At 41.7% G+C, this 16,078-nt stretch overlaps 1 protein-coding gene across 1 annotated transcript; it reads left to right on the top strand.

Annotated features, from left to right (window-relative positions):
• Positions 1-1,732: 1,732 nt before the first annotated feature.
• On the top strand, positions 1,733-15,174 carry smg6 (SMG6 nonsense mediated mRNA decay factor; the record flags this gene model as incomplete). The annotated part of the gene is made up of 19 exons (XM_083910204.1): positions 1,733-1,826; positions 2,553-4,941; positions 5,052-5,244; positions 6,146-6,256; positions 6,437-6,543; positions 6,842-6,920; positions 7,108-7,218; positions 7,529-7,744; positions 10,193-10,254; positions 10,362-10,507; positions 10,709-10,822; positions 11,003-11,165; positions 11,345-11,564; positions 11,902-12,081; positions 12,281-12,445; positions 12,791-12,935; positions 13,074-13,336; positions 13,447-13,528; positions 13,611-15,174. The coding sequence occupies 19 exons, from the start codon at positions 1,733-1,735 to the stop codon at positions 13,739-13,741; spliced, it is 4,971 nt and encodes a 1,656-aa protein (XP_083766330.1). The 3' UTR covers positions 13,742-15,174.
• Positions 15,175-16,078: the final 904 nt, after the last annotated feature.

Raw genomic sequence — 16,078 nt, forward strand, 5'->3', positions numbered from 1 at the left:
ACACACGGGGAGACACACACCCACCACTTCCGGCGGCCCCCTCCCTCCCTCTCTCTCTCCCTCCCTCTCTCTTTCACACCTCTCCACTGCAGACAGTAAAAAATTCTACAACCCCTGTTGTGCTTCATCGAGAGACACCGCTCGTACTACATCAGCAGTATTCTGTATCTGCACAGTGTCTTTTTTTTGTTTAAATGCCACGCAAAATATTTGCAATTGTTCATACAGTGTTCATCAGGCTTTGTGTGTTTCTCTCTGTGAAAAAGAGGAAACAAGTCAACGTGTGACTGTCTATACAGTTGTCTCATTAGCTCGTTTTCTTCTCTTGTACTCGCTGTTTCTGACACTGGTTCTGATTAAGACATCAACAAAAAATCTCTTCAATTACTGAAGCAATCAGAAAACGTGTGCCGACACCTCCGATATGCCACCAAGTGAGCCGAGCACTGTACATGAATGAGTGAGTGAGTGAGTGTGTGACATAACGAAGGAGGTGTCTGTGTGAGGAGGGATTTATGTGTGAGAGATTCATAGGAAAGACAAGAGAGAGGCTCTGGCCCTTTAATTTGGTGTTGCTAGGGAAATGAAGCTGTTTACTCGAGCTTCAGCCACACAGATGATGTTTGCATGGACTCACTAATGCCCCCCTTTTTTATATATATATACACACATGCTTCCAGTGGCACACACACACAAAGAGAGAGTTCTCATTGTCCTATGTATTTCTGTTTCCCCCCTCCTCCCCATGTTATGTGCCAGGTAAGGTCACATAACAGTCACAAGTGGAAGGCAAATAATCAGGTGACGATGTGCTGTATAATTCACATAATGGGAAACAAAACTAGAAAATAAAAGTTCATCACTGGGCCAATCAAAAATATTGGACAATAGGACCTTTAAGATAAAAATCAGAATAAAATAATAATAATAAGTATTCAGTCCTGACATCTAGTGGATATTGCATGAAACTGAGTGCACACAGTATATATATGTATGTACAGTATATATGACTGTATGTAATCTGCTCTTTTATATAATGCGAAGACCTTTAAACACCCTTCCCCCACCAAGCCCTAATATGTAGGTCAAGGCATACGTGACAATTACATAACATCTGCATAACATCTATCTATCTATCTATCTATGATAAAGAGGTAATTTGCTCTCTGTAATTTCAAAGAGAACACATAACAGCAAACAGCATTAGGATAACATGGCATGGTGTAACACAAAATCAGAGTCTATTTGATTATTTTTGTGTCTCTTTATGCAACTTCCCAGTAGGCCAAATTAATAATTGCAAAACATAAAGCAAACACAGACAAACGTTTATTTAAGTTGAAGTAGGGCTCTGTGTGCTAGTATCTCTGTGTATTTCCTTACTTTCAGTAACAAGTGGATTCATATCCTAATAAATCCAAATAGTTCCAAAAAAGAATTTGCAGTCTCTAATATTTAGACACAACATAAACATTGCTTTGAACGTTTTCTCTAAGTTCTCATGTTGCCTTTGGTCTCTGTGTGTGTGATAGCTTGCCTGCCTTTGATCTGTACTTCCAATTCATTTTCTATGGGGAAAAAGTTGCCTCAAATGCTGTTAAACATGTCAAAAAGTATCAGGGTCAGAATAAAAATTGAAATCGTGATGTGAAAACGCCAACTGTCACCCAGTACGCTTCTTGATCCCGCTCGGCCACCGTACTTGATGTGTTTGTTTTCAGTCAGAGCAAAGATGGCGAACGAACTGGAAAGAGTGCGAATCTCAGCGGCGGAACTCCGTGCTGAGGCGTCGAATGCAGTTAATTACAGCACTGGCAGCCAGAAAGGTGAAAATATACAACGCAGATGCATGCGGGGGCTTTGTTCCCAGGAAAGTCGTTAAATGGACCATAGAAATATCGCGATTCTGTTTAAAGTAGGCTACGGAGTTGCCAAGTTTGTACCAAGCTATTGTTGTTAGCTAGCTAACTTAGCTATGTGTTCGTTCTTCGGTCCCGCGTGTGTTTGTTTTTACTACTGTTGTCGCTATTTAGGCCAAATTTAAGTACTTTCAAATTGTTCTCAAATGACGAATCGTTATACTACAAGCACAATAGTACTGGAAATATGTGCGAAATACTTAATCGGGTTAGGACTGACGAGCGCGACTGTTGTGATTGTTAAGCGCTTGTTAGTTAAACTTAGCATAAATGTAAAACTTCACTTAAAAGAGTCGTTTTAACATTCGTGTTTATATGCTGTAGAGGGAAAACGTATGTTCAGTTTTTGTTGTGAGGCAGTTTGACAGTGGTGTTGGTCAGACACGTTCACGGTAGTGTGTCCATATGAAGGAAATAGTCTTACCTTATGTAAAATGTTGCACTAATGTCAGTCATTGAATTGAAAAGTATGTAGTGGCATTCAGAGGTGTTGTTTCGTTTGGTCTTTCATGACATAACTGAAATGGGACCGCTTATGTATTCTTAAATGTCTATACTCCCTCTCCTTACTGTGTTAATGCCAGACTTTGAATTTTGGCATATTCATTTTTTTGTTGTCTTTTTCTTTTTTAGAGGAGCAGCATGCACCTAAGCAACATCAGAAACGTGATGAAAAGCGCCCTGATCTGCAGCGCTACCAGCCTTTAGCTGGACCTGGACGTCGTCACCGTGACAGCGAGGAGAGAGATTCTGGTCAAAGTGATCCAATGCCTACTTCTTTACATGAGCAAGAAAAACCACAGCAGAGTGAGAAAAAGTGTGTCTCTGAAAAAGTTTTAGGGGGCACAGATGGGGCAGGCACTGACCAAAGGGTTGGAGGTGATGGTACTAATACTCAGAATGGAAGAAAGGGCATCTGCTCACCTGCTCAAACAGAGGCAAATCAAGAAAAAGGCCCTGTTGAAAATGACATAGAACAATTGGAACCCGCTGGAGCTGCAAAACTGGCAAAGAAAGCCCGCAAACCTGACCGTGAATTTTATCAACCAGGGAGCCGAAGGAACATCTCTGGAAAGGACTGTGGTGTTGGAAAAGAGCAAGATAAAACTCCTCCTGAGAAAGTTGAGCATAAAAATGAGCCAGAATTCCAGCAGAGTACTGAAGAAACAGAAGGTAACAAAACAGCATCTACTCAAAAGCAAAGAGGGAAGGCTAAAGAAGTCAAAGGTACACACGAAAATGTAAAAATTGTCAAATCCACTGATATAAACAGAAAGCAAGGAAGCAGAGATGTTCACAAACCTCCATTACCCTCTGATGCTTCTGTGGAAAAAATAACCAGCAAGGTTGAAAAACTCTCCGTGAAAGAAAAAGGGAAAGGTGGGCGTGAAGTCCAACATGTTGAAGAGGTAACCTGTAGGAGAGGGAAAACAACTGATAAGGGAAGACAAAGCCAAGGGGGAGTAACAAAAGAAGAGGAAGAAAAGACAGATAGGAAGAGGGAAAAAGGAAACCGCAGTAGAAGAGGAGGGGAGAAAGAAAAAGAAAGGAATTTGGATTCCAGAGGAGGTGGGGATGGCATGAGTGTTGGAGGAAAAAGTGTCCAGGGGAAAGATGAGAAAGAGAGAGACGGTAGAGCAGCAGAAGCAGACAGGAACAACAAACCCGGTAAGACTGGAGAGACGCACCAAGGCAAACGCAGAGAGAACTGTGGAGAAAGCACAAGAGGAGATGACAACAACAATCGGTCCAGGGATGCTGAGAAACATGCAAGGCCAGAAAGAAATGTAGACAAAACTGTAGAAAGAGTAAATAAAAACAAATCCAATGCCAACATCACAGCACCATCCTCAAAACGATATTCCAAATCAGATATACGGCGCTCACGCAATCGAACTTACAGCAGTAGCTCAGCCAGCAGTGTGACCAGCTTGGATGGTCCAGGACTAGGGATGGATGTGGAAAGCTCTAAGTGGCCACGCTTGCAGCCTAAGCCCAGTACCAAAGAGGAGATGGTGAATAGGAGAGAAGGACAAAGAGGTCGCCTACAAAGCTGGCCAACTAATGGGGAATCTTCCACAGAATCACTAGAAGGGCGTGAGATCAACGACATTGCAGAAAATAGAAGAAGGAGAAGAAGAGGAGGTGAAGAAGAACTGAGTGCAGCAAAGAGGAGAGAAGAAAGGAACCGACCAAAGGGAGGCAGAGGTGAAGGTAGAGGAATTCAAAGAGTTTCACCTGAAAAACATTCTGTTGTCTCATCACAAAGTGCTGAAACACAACATCGCAAGCAAGGCTTGGTTCCTCGTGGCAGAGGTGGGGGTATTCTGGTGCTTCCGGCCCACACAGATATCTCTAATTCACCTGAGGTTGGCCAGAGACTTTTCGGTGGAATCAGGGGAGGAGCAGCACACGGTAGTCGAGGGGGTAGAGGAGGAGGAGTGAGACGACTGTGGGATCCAAATAACCCAGACCAGAAACCTGCTCTTACCAGCAGTCAGTCCTCGCAGCACAAATCTCTCCAACCGCCCATATATCTTCAGACAGGGACTGGATATGGACAACTTCACTTTCTCGACACAGATGATGAGGTTGCAGGCAGTCCTCCGGTCCAGCAGGGCGAACACTTTCGATCACAGCAGGCTGCTGCCATGGCGTTCTACAAATTCCAAAACTCTGACAATCCCTACTGCTACCCTATGTCCACCAGCAACCCACAAAATCCTGGCACCTCTTCAAACCAGCGCTATCCATATCCATACATGGGGCCTTACCAAATGGTTCCCACTAATGGTATGTACCAGAGCCCTGGTGCGGGACAGTTCTGTGGTAGTTACAAGTTAGGAGGTTATTCTCAGCCTCGTTCAGGAGGTGGTTTGTCAATCGAAGAAGTGGAGCAACAAGCCAGAGGGGATCTGGGGAGGCTGTTGAGGGCTGCAGACGCACATGAGCTCCAACTCAGTAACCTGCTGTCCAGGGACAGAGTGAGTGCTGATGGACTGGATCGCATGGCTCAGCTCAGGTGAGGTTTATGGTGACAAGATGTGTGTTATTGTTTTGTTTTATGCCACACATTTGGTTATTTGGACTAACACTGATTTTTGTTCTTCTCTTTTTTCCTCTGTTGTCTAGAGCGGACCTTTTGGGGCTCTATGAACAGGTCATTCTCACGGACATCGAGTTCTCAGACTCTCAGAATGTGGATCAGGCTTTATGGAAGAATGTGTTTTATCAGGTCATAGAGCACTTCAGGCAGTTACTCAAAGACCCTGCACACAACAGCACCTCTTATGTCAGGAACATGTTGCTCACTCTACTTGACGAGGTAAGGAGTATGTGGGAAAGGGGCAGATTGGGCAATGTTTTTACTTAAAGATTATACAGTGCACACTAGAGCTGAAACGATTAATCGATGAATCGATTATTAATCGATTACTAACTAAATCGCCAACTATTTTGATAATCGATTAATCGGTTTGAAGTTTTTTTCATGATTAAAACAAGATTTCTGATTGTTTCAGCTTCTTAAATGTGAATATTTTCTTTGTTTCTTTGCTCCACATAACAAAGAAATCATTACAACTGAATCATTTTGGTTTGTGGACAAAAGAAGACGTTCGAGAACATCGTCATTTCCAGCTCCAACGTTTTTTTTTTTTGCATTTTCTGACATTTTATGGACCAAACGATTCATCGATTAATCGAGAAAATAATCGACAGATTAATTGATTACGAGAATAATCGTTAGTTGCAGCTCTAGTGCACACTTTAATATGAATTTGATAAATTCAACACAACACATGTACCACTCTGTTTTATTCATCTATAGAAAAATATTGAGAACAATTAATTATCGGCTGAGACGAACCGACTTGTAACTCGAGTCACGCTGTCCAGCCATAAGGAGCAGAGTGAGTAGTTTGTATTAGTATTTAAATTTGAGACCTTTCCATGGCATCAACTTGAGCAAGCAGAGGAAAAATAGTTACACCTGACTGAAATGTTCTCTTGATGATTATGACATCACAGAGACCCAGTCCTACTGCATAAGTCTGTGAATTTAGTCCCTAAAAGTGAATTTTATTGTGCTCAACAGTAATTGAACTCAGAAATGTTAGAAAGAGACATATTCTGTATTCTATTTTTTGTTTTATAACTGTTACTTTTACTGTTTTTTTTCCCTTTAATGTGATTTAACTTGTCTGTTGTTGTCTATGTTTTAACAGGGATCACTTTTCTTTGATACACTGGTCCAGAAGCTGCAGACAGTGTACCAATTTAAATTAGAGGATTACATGGATGGCATGGCTATCAGGACTCGACCATTACGCAAAACGGTACTGCGATATTCTTTAGTAGTAGTAACAGTGTGTAAACATTCATAATTTTTCATAGACATATCATAGTCATACATTCACAATTTATTGCATTTATCAACATCAGATTGTTTTGTACCATTTGTTAATTATGTTCTAATGAAAAGGCTAAAGTTTTCCCTTTATTTCTGTCTTTTTCAGGTAAAGTATGCACTCATCAGTGCTCAGCGCTGTATGATTTGCCAGGGAGATATTGCACGTTACCGGGAACAAGCCAGTGACTCAGCCAACTATGGCAAGGCTCGCAGGTAGGCTTTAATTTGAACATTTTCCAGGCATTGTGAAATTTCTTACACACACACACATAAGCATGAGTTGTCACATTCCAGTAACTCATGTTCAGGTCTGCCCACATAGCTATGAGACGATGTAGACTTGCTTAACTTTTCAAAGAAAACTGTATTTTATTTTTACAAGACTGTGGCACCTTTCTTAACTTCTCCTGAGATGCTGTCTACAAAGTTCTAGAAGCGTGTGAGACGACGTTCTTTCCCATTAGATGAGAAACCTCATCTTATTGCTTTTGCGATTGCTTTTCTTTTTCAGCTGGTACCTGAAAGCCCAGCAAATTGCTCCCAAAAATGGACGACCATATAACCAGCTGGCCCTGCTGGCAGTCTATACAGTAAGTAGTATGTAGTAAGCAATGGAAAGTTGGATCTTTACAAGATGATGTTATATCCCTGCAATTTTAATCCTGAATTGTTTTTTTCATACAATGTTTGGTGTAATGTGTTGGCACCAAACCACGTACACCGGCCCCTGTAGAACACCTCCTTCCTCTGAACTCTAATCCCACTTCTCACTTACAGAAAAGGAAGTTGGATGCCGTGTATTATTACATGCGCAGTTTGGCAGCTTCCAACCCCATCCTGACTGCCAAGGAAAGCCTGATGAGTCTGTTTGAAGAAGCCAAGCGAAAGGTAAGATGCGCTTCAGTCAACTTTTACATTTTTATTAGGGCTACATCATTGATAAAAAGAAATCACAATCTCCAGTCGCTGCTGAAAGAGAAATCTACTAAGCCTCGACATAGATATAGAAAACATTTGAAGTCAGTCTTGAACATGAACCATTGATGCTCATTAGCGATGATGACATAGACACATTGATTTGTTCAGACCATTAACATGCTTATTAAATCACTGCATTGGCACAGAGGATTACATTTAATACAATCTGGTATAATTATGTGCTTCTTGTTAGTATCAATTATGTATTTATTTCTTCCAGGCAGAGCAACTTGAGCGAAGGAGGAAGCAGGAGCATGAAGGGGGCTCTAAGGGTCCAGCAGTTAGAGGGAGAGGACGAGGGGATGAGGGAGCCCGTGTGGAGATCTGGGTTCGCCCCACTGGACAAGCTGCGACCCCATCCTCACAGAGAGGAGGGAGTGAGTCCAGCAGGGACTCTGAACAGGATGGAGAGCTGGGCAATCTCAGCGCCAGTGACGTAAGAACCCTTTGATCCTTTTTGCTCTCTCTATAGAGTATCATTATTAAGCCCAATTCATACTCCTCCGACTGCACGAAATATTTTTAAGTGTCCGTCCGCGATTGGTCCTCAGGACAGGCCGAGCGAAGCTGCTCTGTGCCGGCTCACAGTGCGCACCGAGCGTCCACAGAGGCGGAGCTGATCCCCGCCGACAACGTCGCTGCCAAACTATAAATACATTATATCTTAATACACAAACCACATGTTTAGACTCTAAATGGCCAATTTCTCGCCTCAAATTATCTTAAAACTGCGTTCCGTGACACAGAAAAGTGAGAAACGGCCACTGTTTCAACAACAACAGTCTTTCTCTCTCTTTCTCTCTCGGACGCCATTGCTCACTGTAGCCAAAAGCACAACAACCTTGCACAGCGACCCCTACTGATCGGGCGGGAAATTGCAGCACGTATCCGTCCACGACGCAGAAGTATTAAGGCTCGAGAGGTCTCCGTGGTTACGCAGTCGGATAACGCATTACGCAGTCGGAGAAGTATAATGTGGCTTTTATACAGACGGGCACATTGAGCCTTAAGTATCATTTAGATGTACACAAATAATATTGTGTTTTCAATGTTTCTAATTTAGAAAGTTATTTTCTCAGCTTAATTATTTCCCCCTTGTTCGGCATGTCCTCTCTTTTAGTCCCTCTTATTCAGTTCAGTGTGCTCATACAAAATAATCAATGTTCTTGTTTTGGCTGTTTTTAAACTCCTAACCCGGTATTCTATCTTTTGTTATATGGCCCTTATGGTTTGTTTCCTTTCTGCTGTGAACGGTGCACCAAGTTTTGTATTCCTGTAAACATCTGTCTGTGCCCTCTGGGTGACACTGAGGCAGATATAGCAGATAACTGTGTGATACAATGCCTTTAGTAAGTAAGATTTTGAATAAGTATCTAATTGCAATTATTTTGAAATGGTACTTTAAATGATTACTGTGGGTTATTTGTGCAGATCTGTGAGAAACAAAGTTGTTTTCTTCGGTCTGTAGAATATAATCTGGAGAGGCCAGGGCGCGTTTAATCTAAAAAATTTAATTTTTAACATATTTTGGCTTTAAGAAATTAGCCACAATGGAAATAGAATTTCTGCTGAACTGAGTATCAAGATTAGAAATTTCTTGATCAAGACGCTATAATTTTCCAGCATAATTTTATAAAAACTGCACTTCTTTGTTGTGAATTAGTCTGAGATTTGAGACTAATGGCAAAAGTAGCAATTTTAGCCTCATAACTGAAGGTTTCTGCACACCAGAGGCTTTATTTATTTTGTTTTATTTGCACATTAATATTTTGTGAACCTATATTTAGGCAATGTGAGCTCTCCTCTGCTCTTCATTAAGTCGTTTCTTTTTCTTATTAACTAAAATAACTGAGCACCAAGCCTATCATTGCTACAAGTGGACTCCCAGCTGTTTCTTCCTGTAAAGCAATTTTCCTTTTTGTCCTTTATAATTTATTCATTCTCTTGCTAAATTTAAATAGCAAGGGTGCGTCTACATCTTTTCGGGGTGAGGGGCCAATGACAGATGTCAAATTAAATCAACTTTCTCAGCATTCTCAGATATAAGATAGATGCTCACGCTTTCATAGAGCACATCTAAGTATCTATTTCCTACCCATTCACATTGAATACACAACCTTCCAGTTGAAAGATGACTCACTCTACAACTGCTGAGCTACCGTCGCCCCAGTGGCGCATTAGTTCATCATTACACAGTGAATTCTTTGTTGCTTTTAGGGGTGTGGTCTTCTACTGGAAGATCAGATTTTTTCTTCCACTGATTTTTATGGAAGAAAGCTGTAACTGTATCACACAAGGTCAGCCGCTTAATTATTTAAGAGCATAGGATCAGCAATTTACAACATTATTGATTCAGTTCTCACTAGTCACTACTGAAGAAAATCTAAATCTATTTCCTGTATTTAACTGCTACGCCAAACGTGATGTGGCAAATTGAATTTCACCATCTCTGTTCATGTCGAAGGCCTTTGTCTGTGGTGTGTTTTTGTTTGAAATGTGGGAGCAGTTCTCTCTGTGACAATTATGGACCAATGGAGTGTGGTTTTACTCAAGTCTTGTCCATCACATTCGGGTGAGGGAAAAGGCACAGATCAGATTAAGTTTGGCTTTATTACTCGTGCTATGTGATCAGTCCACTATTTGTTAGTGTGTCCTGTTATGAGATACATCTGTATTTGTATCCCTTGTGCCATAAAAACCCAATACGCCTGCTATAGTAGCTTCATTTCCTTCATTGTTTAAAATTTCAGGGGCATTTTTGAACGGTAATATGAGCTTCAAACCTTTTCACATGCCGTTTCAAAGAATAGAGTGTGTTAGCGTTTGCTGCTGAATGAAATGGTTGGTAAAATATTAGTAAAAGGGTTTTCTTCTTTTTTTTCAGTTGAATAAAAGGTTCATTCTGAGTTTCTTGCATGCTCATGGAAAGCTCTTCACCAAAGTGGGGTGAGTGTTGTCTTTTGAATTTACAGAAGTTTGAAAGTTTGAGAATATAATTTAGTGATGCCTTTTTAACTGCATGCATTGTATATTTCTGTGCGTCTTGTTTGCAGCATGGAGTCATTCCCTGGAGTGGCGAGTCGTGTCCTGCAGGAGTTCAGGCTGCTGCTCCAGAATGGACCTTCCCTGCTGGGCAGCACTCAAATGCTGCAGATCATCACCATCAACATGTTCACTATAAACAATGCCCACAATAGAGGTAAGTTTTAATGTGCCAAATCTATTCAAATGCCTTGTAAACAGATTATTTTCATGGATGGATTAAAATGTGACTCCAGGTGTTGCCTTGTTAAAGCTTGTGGCAAGCATACTTAATAAAAGCTTCTTAAAACACTAAGATTTCTTTCAATATTGAGTTTATTGAAGCAAATGTAGAAATACATTCTCGTCTCTGTGTCAGGTGAAGAAGGAGAAGTGCGTTCTGTTTTACAAGAGCAAAGCACGGCCCTGGGTCTCGGCATGTTTGGAGTGTTGGTCAAACGCTGCACGGAGCTGCTCAGCGATACTCCTGCAGGTATAAACACAGGAAGAGCCACAAATATTTCATCAGCAGAATTTGTTTCACGTTTTTCCAAATTTGAAATACGACTCGCACATTTATAGCACCATCACAAGATTGCAAATACCCGTATCTGGGACATTTTGGCTTTGTGGTGCATCATTCATCATAACAGCCCATGTTTCTTGCTTTCAGAACCGGTCCCCGCGACAGATGGGGAAGAGGACGGTACAAATGGTATGGTGAGAGTCTCTGCCTTCCCACTGAATCTTAGAGAACTCCTGCCGAGCATGAAGGTGTGGTCTGACTGGATGTTGGGACACTCAGACCTGTGGAACCCACCACCGTGCAGTATAGAGTGAGTACTTATAACCTGGAATAACAGTGACAAACAATGAGATTGAAAATACTCTTTAGGATTGTCACAATGACCTTGCACCACACTGTCATTTATTGTAATATTTGTTAGATCTGCTTCATATTATTTCCTCTGTTGTTGTTGCTCACCACCACTTATGACCTTTCCTCTCTATGAAGTTGTAGTCCGGATGTTTGGCAGTGTCTGGCTGACCTGTGTAACGCGCTGGCACGTGTGCACCACGGGGAACTTCCTCTGTACAAAGTCGACACGGATGAAGTGGAGGGCGATGAGGAGTTGACGGTGCTGCAGTTGAAAGAGGACAGGCTGCTTGCCGGTTTCATACCTCTGCTGGCTGCACCGCAGGAGCCTTGTTACACTGACCGGCACACTGAAATGGTGAGTGAAGTGTTTTACAAATGTCTAATTCACATTAAATACTTATACTCCTGTGGAATGGAGACTGTGATGGTCCATCATAGTCTTATTTGCCCTCATACAGTTCCATAATGAACCAAAACAGTTACAGTTCCCAGTGTCTCTCTGCTATAACTGTCATGTTACCCACATACACTGTATTAACTCATTATTATGCATCAACCTTCTAACAAACACAAAATAAACTCAGGTTGTGAAGCCTTGAGATTTGATTGGCACCAGTTTTTGCAACTAGAAATTTCACTATTCATCACCTCTGCTGTTTTCATGCCTACATTTCCCGTTCCTCTTCCCTCAGGCTATAGCAGCAGATTGTAAGAGAGTGACCGTGCTCAAGTACTTTCTGGAGGCATTGTGTGGACAGGAAGAGCCTCTGTTGGCCTTCAAGGGAGGAAAATACATCTCTGTGGCGACCTCTTTACCACCTAACCATCACTCTGTGGATCGAGGCAGACAGGATTCTATAACGGAAAAAGAGGTGAATCTTTTCCTCCTACTTTCCCCTCTAATAACCTATTCTCTCCACACAGCGACTCTGTTGTGTTCCTTCTGATTGTGCTCCTTTTCAAAATTTGACCCCTCTCATAATTATGTAAATGCTGAAATTAAATTTTTATTGCAGTTCAGCCGAGGCTGTTGAATTACTGAATTGCTTATTGTCTGCGTCTGTTTACAAGGCTGATGATGTTATAGTCGAGGCGGAGTCGTCTCCATCTGTGTCGGGAGACGAGGACGCGGACGAGGCGGGAGGTGGCGAGAATGACATCAGGCAGCTGAAGGCGCGGCGCCATGCCCTTGCCAACAAACTCGCACAGCAACAGAAGCGCAGGGATAAAATACAGGTAAAACTGGTAGATGCCATACTCTACAATACTTGTTTTCATAGTATTTATATGTATATGAAAATTTATAGACTAGTAAAAACAAATGAAAAATCTGTGAAGAAAAACAAATTTTTGTTCTCATTTATTGTTATTTTTTCTGCATTTAATTTGTTTCATGTATTTAATATTTTGTTTACATATTATTTTTATTGAAAATACTGTGATAAACTATAAAGTTTAGCAATTTTTTGTATTATTTGTGAGTTGATCGGTACAGTTTGGTAGGACAGGTGTTTAAAGTCGTGGCAGAGTTGAATTTCACATCATATTTAAAGTGTCTGTCTGTGTGACCTTGTGTCTCAGGCGATGCTGCAAATGAGTGGGCAGTTGGAGCTGGAAGTGCGCCCACTGTTCCTGGTTCCTGATACCAATGGATTCATTGATCATTTGGACGGGCTGAGGAAACTTCTTCAGTGTGGAACGTACATCATAGTTGTGCCACTCATTGGTAAGACTACGATACCAAAACAAAACAGTTATGGAATTTTAGGATCAGGGTGCTTTCTTTGTATCGTTTAGTGTAGGAACATAACATGCTGGTTAATGGTGTAAATATATGGTTCCTCTCTGTTTCTCTCTCTCTCAGTAATTACAGAGTTAGATGGCTTGGCTAAAGGCCAGGACAACTTTGGTGGTGAAGTGGGTTCAGGAGGTCGCAACTCTTACAGTCGTGGCAACTATAATGTTAGTGTGGCCCACGTGCGGTCTGTGCAGGAGAAGGCCCGGTTGGCTGTGGATTTCTTAGAGAAAGCGTTTGAAGCCAGGGAGCCGTGCCTCAGAGCCCTGACCAGCCGGGGGAATCAGCTCGAGTCCATAGCCTTCCGCAGTGAAGACACCTCTGGACAACAGGTGAGAGTCCAAATAAATGTAGCCCGGCTTTATCACATTGAGGTTTATTTTAGATTGTGAGAAACGAAAAGCACAGGAAGCTGTGATTTTAGTTTTCTGTTCTTCTGCAGGGTAACAACGATGATGTGATTCTGTCCTGCTGCCTCCACTACTGTAAAGATAAGGCAAAGGACTTCATGCCTGAACAGAGAAGTATGTACCATCACCCACATGTGCACACATACTCTTTTGAACATATCTCCAACAACGCTTTGTCCTGGCTTTCCGCACACAGATGGCACAGTGAGGCTCCAAAGAGAGGTTGTGCTCCTTACAGATGACCGCAACCTGCGCGTCAAAGCTCTGACTCGCAACGTCCCAGTCCGAGACATCTCTGCTTTCCTCAGCTGGGCCAAAGTGGGGTGAACCGAGCTAACCTGCAATTAAAGGAACCCAACAGCTGAAGCGTGCTTGCCACTCAGTCAGAGGGAAAGACGCACTAAAGCAGAGGAGGAAGAGTAGCAGGGGGAGGAGCAAATGAAAAAGAGGGCAAAAAAAAACACTACTTATGGAAACAAGTTCATGTAGTGAGCGTAAGGTGGTTTCAGTGAGCTTTCCTCTTGTGATGTAGTGTGTGTGTGTGTTATGTGTTAAGATCAGTGAGCTTCCCCAGAAAGAGGCAGAGACTTGATTCGTCTCAGGAAGGCTGGACTAGGAGAGAGGAAGGAAATGGTAATGGAGTGATGTGATTTGCCAGATGTCTGGTCCAGCCTCGAACCTCTGCACCTAGTTAGCGGGTGTGTGCCCTGCGAGCAGAATTACATTTAAAGCTGGTGATAGAATGAGCCAGAGAGAGGAAGCGTTATGGCCATTTAATTGATTACATACATCAGCACTGAAGGCCATAACTGGCACTTCCTGTTTTCTCTGAGGGGCCCAGTCTGCCGGACTGCTGTGTCCTTGAAGGCAGTGCTGATAGAAAGGAAGGCAGAGAGAGAGGAGCGTCGTTGCGATGGTCCGTGTCAGTACAGTAAACAGTGGCTGACTCTAGTGATGAGGCTCAACTAGGAGCCCTCATCCAACCCCGGCACCACCAATGAATCACAAGCATGTGTATGGTATTTCCTGCTAAACCAGGAAGTGCCGTATAACTGTTTGGAAACTTGGGTTGTTCATCGAGTTTAAAGCCAACAATCAGTTTGGGTATGTTGAGTTTTCCCTTTTTAATTTGTTAATCCGTTTGTCTTGTTTTTGAGCTCATTTGTAAAATTTTGTTTGTTTCATGAAGGCCAGCATCTGCATATTGTTCAGTGTGAACCATAATTTACTGATTTGGATCAGGGACCAATGTGTATGTAAATAAGGTTTGATTTTCTGCTACACTGACTCATTTTATCGAATTTCATCCTTGGAGCAAATTTCCATCTATCTGTTATTCGTCAGTGTTCATAGATGGTTTGGTTCTTTCCTGTGACTTTGCAGATCCTTTGATTTTGAGATGACATCTGTGCAGTTCGTACTGCCATGTTTGAATCATCAGTGCTAATTTTCCTCTCCTTTCCTCCAGTTGCCTTTATTTGCAGTTAAATATGTGGAGTCTAACAACAAGAATTTGCATTTTTTGAGTGATGTCTTCTTTATATTTGTGTGTTTTTGAGACCGTGTCTGAATGGTTTATCTATTTAGTTGTATCATGTGCAATCAATGACATAGTCACCACAGTTGGTTTATGTAGAAGTTAAATTTTAGTCAACTGAATGTTCAGTAGTAGCAACTGGTTTTTACTTGTGCTGCACATTTTCAGCTCGGCTTGAACAGCTTCCATCAGCAGTCGATGTTGTTTCTGTATGTGTGAAAAGATTCAGACAGGTTTCATTATTTTCCGCACCTCTGTGATTTCTGTGAATTGGCGCTGCTTTGTCGTTTTAGTGTCAGTGCAAATGTAGTACATAATCTATGTGACAGAAAATGGCGTTCATCTTCCAGTATTAAAAATTGTTTTGAAGTTAGTGTTTTTTTTCGCTCATTAATGTGCAAATGTGCCCCCGACAGGCGGACTCGTCATAATGGGAAAGGCACAGGTGTCGCGAAAACATTCACAATGCCTCTATTATACACAAGTGTCACAGTAAGATTTGACTGTGACAGTGAGTCAGCACACACGATTACATGACTCTTAGACTGAGGCACCTAAATGGAATTTAGCCATTATTCACACCTGTGATTTATTATTCCCCCTGCTCTGAAATGTCAACATGTACTGTTGGAATGAAAGGTTTTCTTGTATTTATGTTCACTTTATCTCAAACCATGGCAGTAAACACCTCAGCCCAGAGAGCTTGTTTCTGTGCACGTTTAGGTAAATATGTTTAACATGGAGACAGTTGAAGTAATTGAGATAATTATGGAACCCCAAGTTTCTATGTGCAATAAGAACTAAAGCACTTGTGCATAATACATGTTATCAAACATCAGGATGTTATTGAGCACATTTATACAGTAAAACCTTACTGCTATGCATTTTGAAATATTTTAAACAAAAACAAAATCATATCTAGATAAGCCGACACTGAATTGTTGTGGTTCTTGCCTGAATATGGGTGATTCATCAACCCCAGTATCTATAGTTGAGCTTAGGTAAAAGGGTTTAATTAGGCCATCAAAATGAAAGTGTCCATGCAGAGTTCTTAAAAGGATACATGCATGAAACTATGTGTGTGTGTGTGAGAGAGAGAGAAGCACATAAAGTTCTGCAGCTCATCC

This window comes from Microchirus variegatus (assembly GCF_963457635.1).
Source record: "Microchirus variegatus genome assembly, chromosome: 2".
NCBI classification, from domain to species: Eukaryota; Metazoa; Chordata; class Actinopteri; order Pleuronectiformes; family Soleidae; genus Microchirus; species Microchirus variegatus.